At 54.0% G+C, this 766-nt stretch overlaps 1 protein-coding gene across 1 annotated transcript in view; it reads right to left on the bottom strand.

Moving 5' to 3' along the window:
- Window positions 1-295: 295 nt before the first annotated feature.
- The window catches only part of LOC117105373 (myosin heavy chain, clone 203-like), a 1,175-nt gene continuing 704 nt past the window's right edge, over window positions 296-766 (bottom strand). The window contains exon 2 of the mRNA XM_033246500.1: window positions 296-760. Coding sequence (XP_033102391.1) covers window positions 296-760 — 465 coding nt within the window. The remainder of the gene's footprint in view (window positions 761-766) is intronic.

The raw sequence follows: 766 nt of genomic DNA, 5'->3' as shown, positions 1-766 counted from the left end.
GCGAAGGTTCGCTTCGTGATTCTTCTCCGTTACGTCCAACCACTCCTTCAGACTCTCGACCTCCCTCTCGCTCTCTTCCAACTTCTTCGCGAACCTTCGTTCCCTGTCTTTGGCAGTCTCCACTTCGCGAGTCGCCAATAGTAGATCCTCTTTGATCTTTTCAAGAATCGCCGAACGTCGGGCGTCGCCGTCGCAGCGTTCCTTGGAAGCCGTTGCCACCTTTTACCTTTCAGCACGAAGTTCGTCTCTGGGGGAGGCGATCTCTTTGTTCGCGTTGGCAGTCGAGCGACCTTTGTCATCCAACAGTTCCTTCAGACTCTCCACCTGCTTCTCGGTCTCTTCCAGCTCTGTTGCCGACCTTCGTTGGAGGTCTTTTGCAGCCACCCGCTTCCCGGTTCGCCAGTCGCAATTCGTCTTTTATTTTCTCGAGCGTCACTGGACTTTGGGCGTCGTCGTCGCTGCGCATCATCACGGCTATTGCCACCTTGTCCTTTTCGGCACGAAGTTCGTCTCTGAGAGTGGCGATTTCCTTCTTCAGGTTGGACGTCGCTCGATCTTTGTCCGAAATCACTCTGTCTCTGTCGCCGAGCGTCCGTTTTGACGCGCGAAGTTCGTCGTCGATACTTTCGATCTTCCTTGCGTTCGCTTCCACCTCCTCCTTCAGGTTCCTGTTCTCTCGAAAAACCTCCGAATGACGCGTTTGGTCCTTTTTCAGGTCCTCGATCGCACTCTTCAATCGCATAACCGTCTTTCGTTCCTCCTCCAG

This window comes from Anneissia japonica, unplaced genomic scaffold (genome assembly GCF_011630105.1).
Source record: "Anneissia japonica isolate Jap-2015-1 unplaced genomic scaffold, ASM1163010v1 scaffold287744_len224908_cov135, whole genome shotgun sequence".
Taxonomy (NCBI): domain Eukaryota; kingdom Metazoa; phylum Echinodermata; class Crinoidea; order Comatulida; family Comatulidae; genus Anneissia; species Anneissia japonica.
This window is presented reverse-complemented; position numbering and strand designations above follow the sequence as displayed.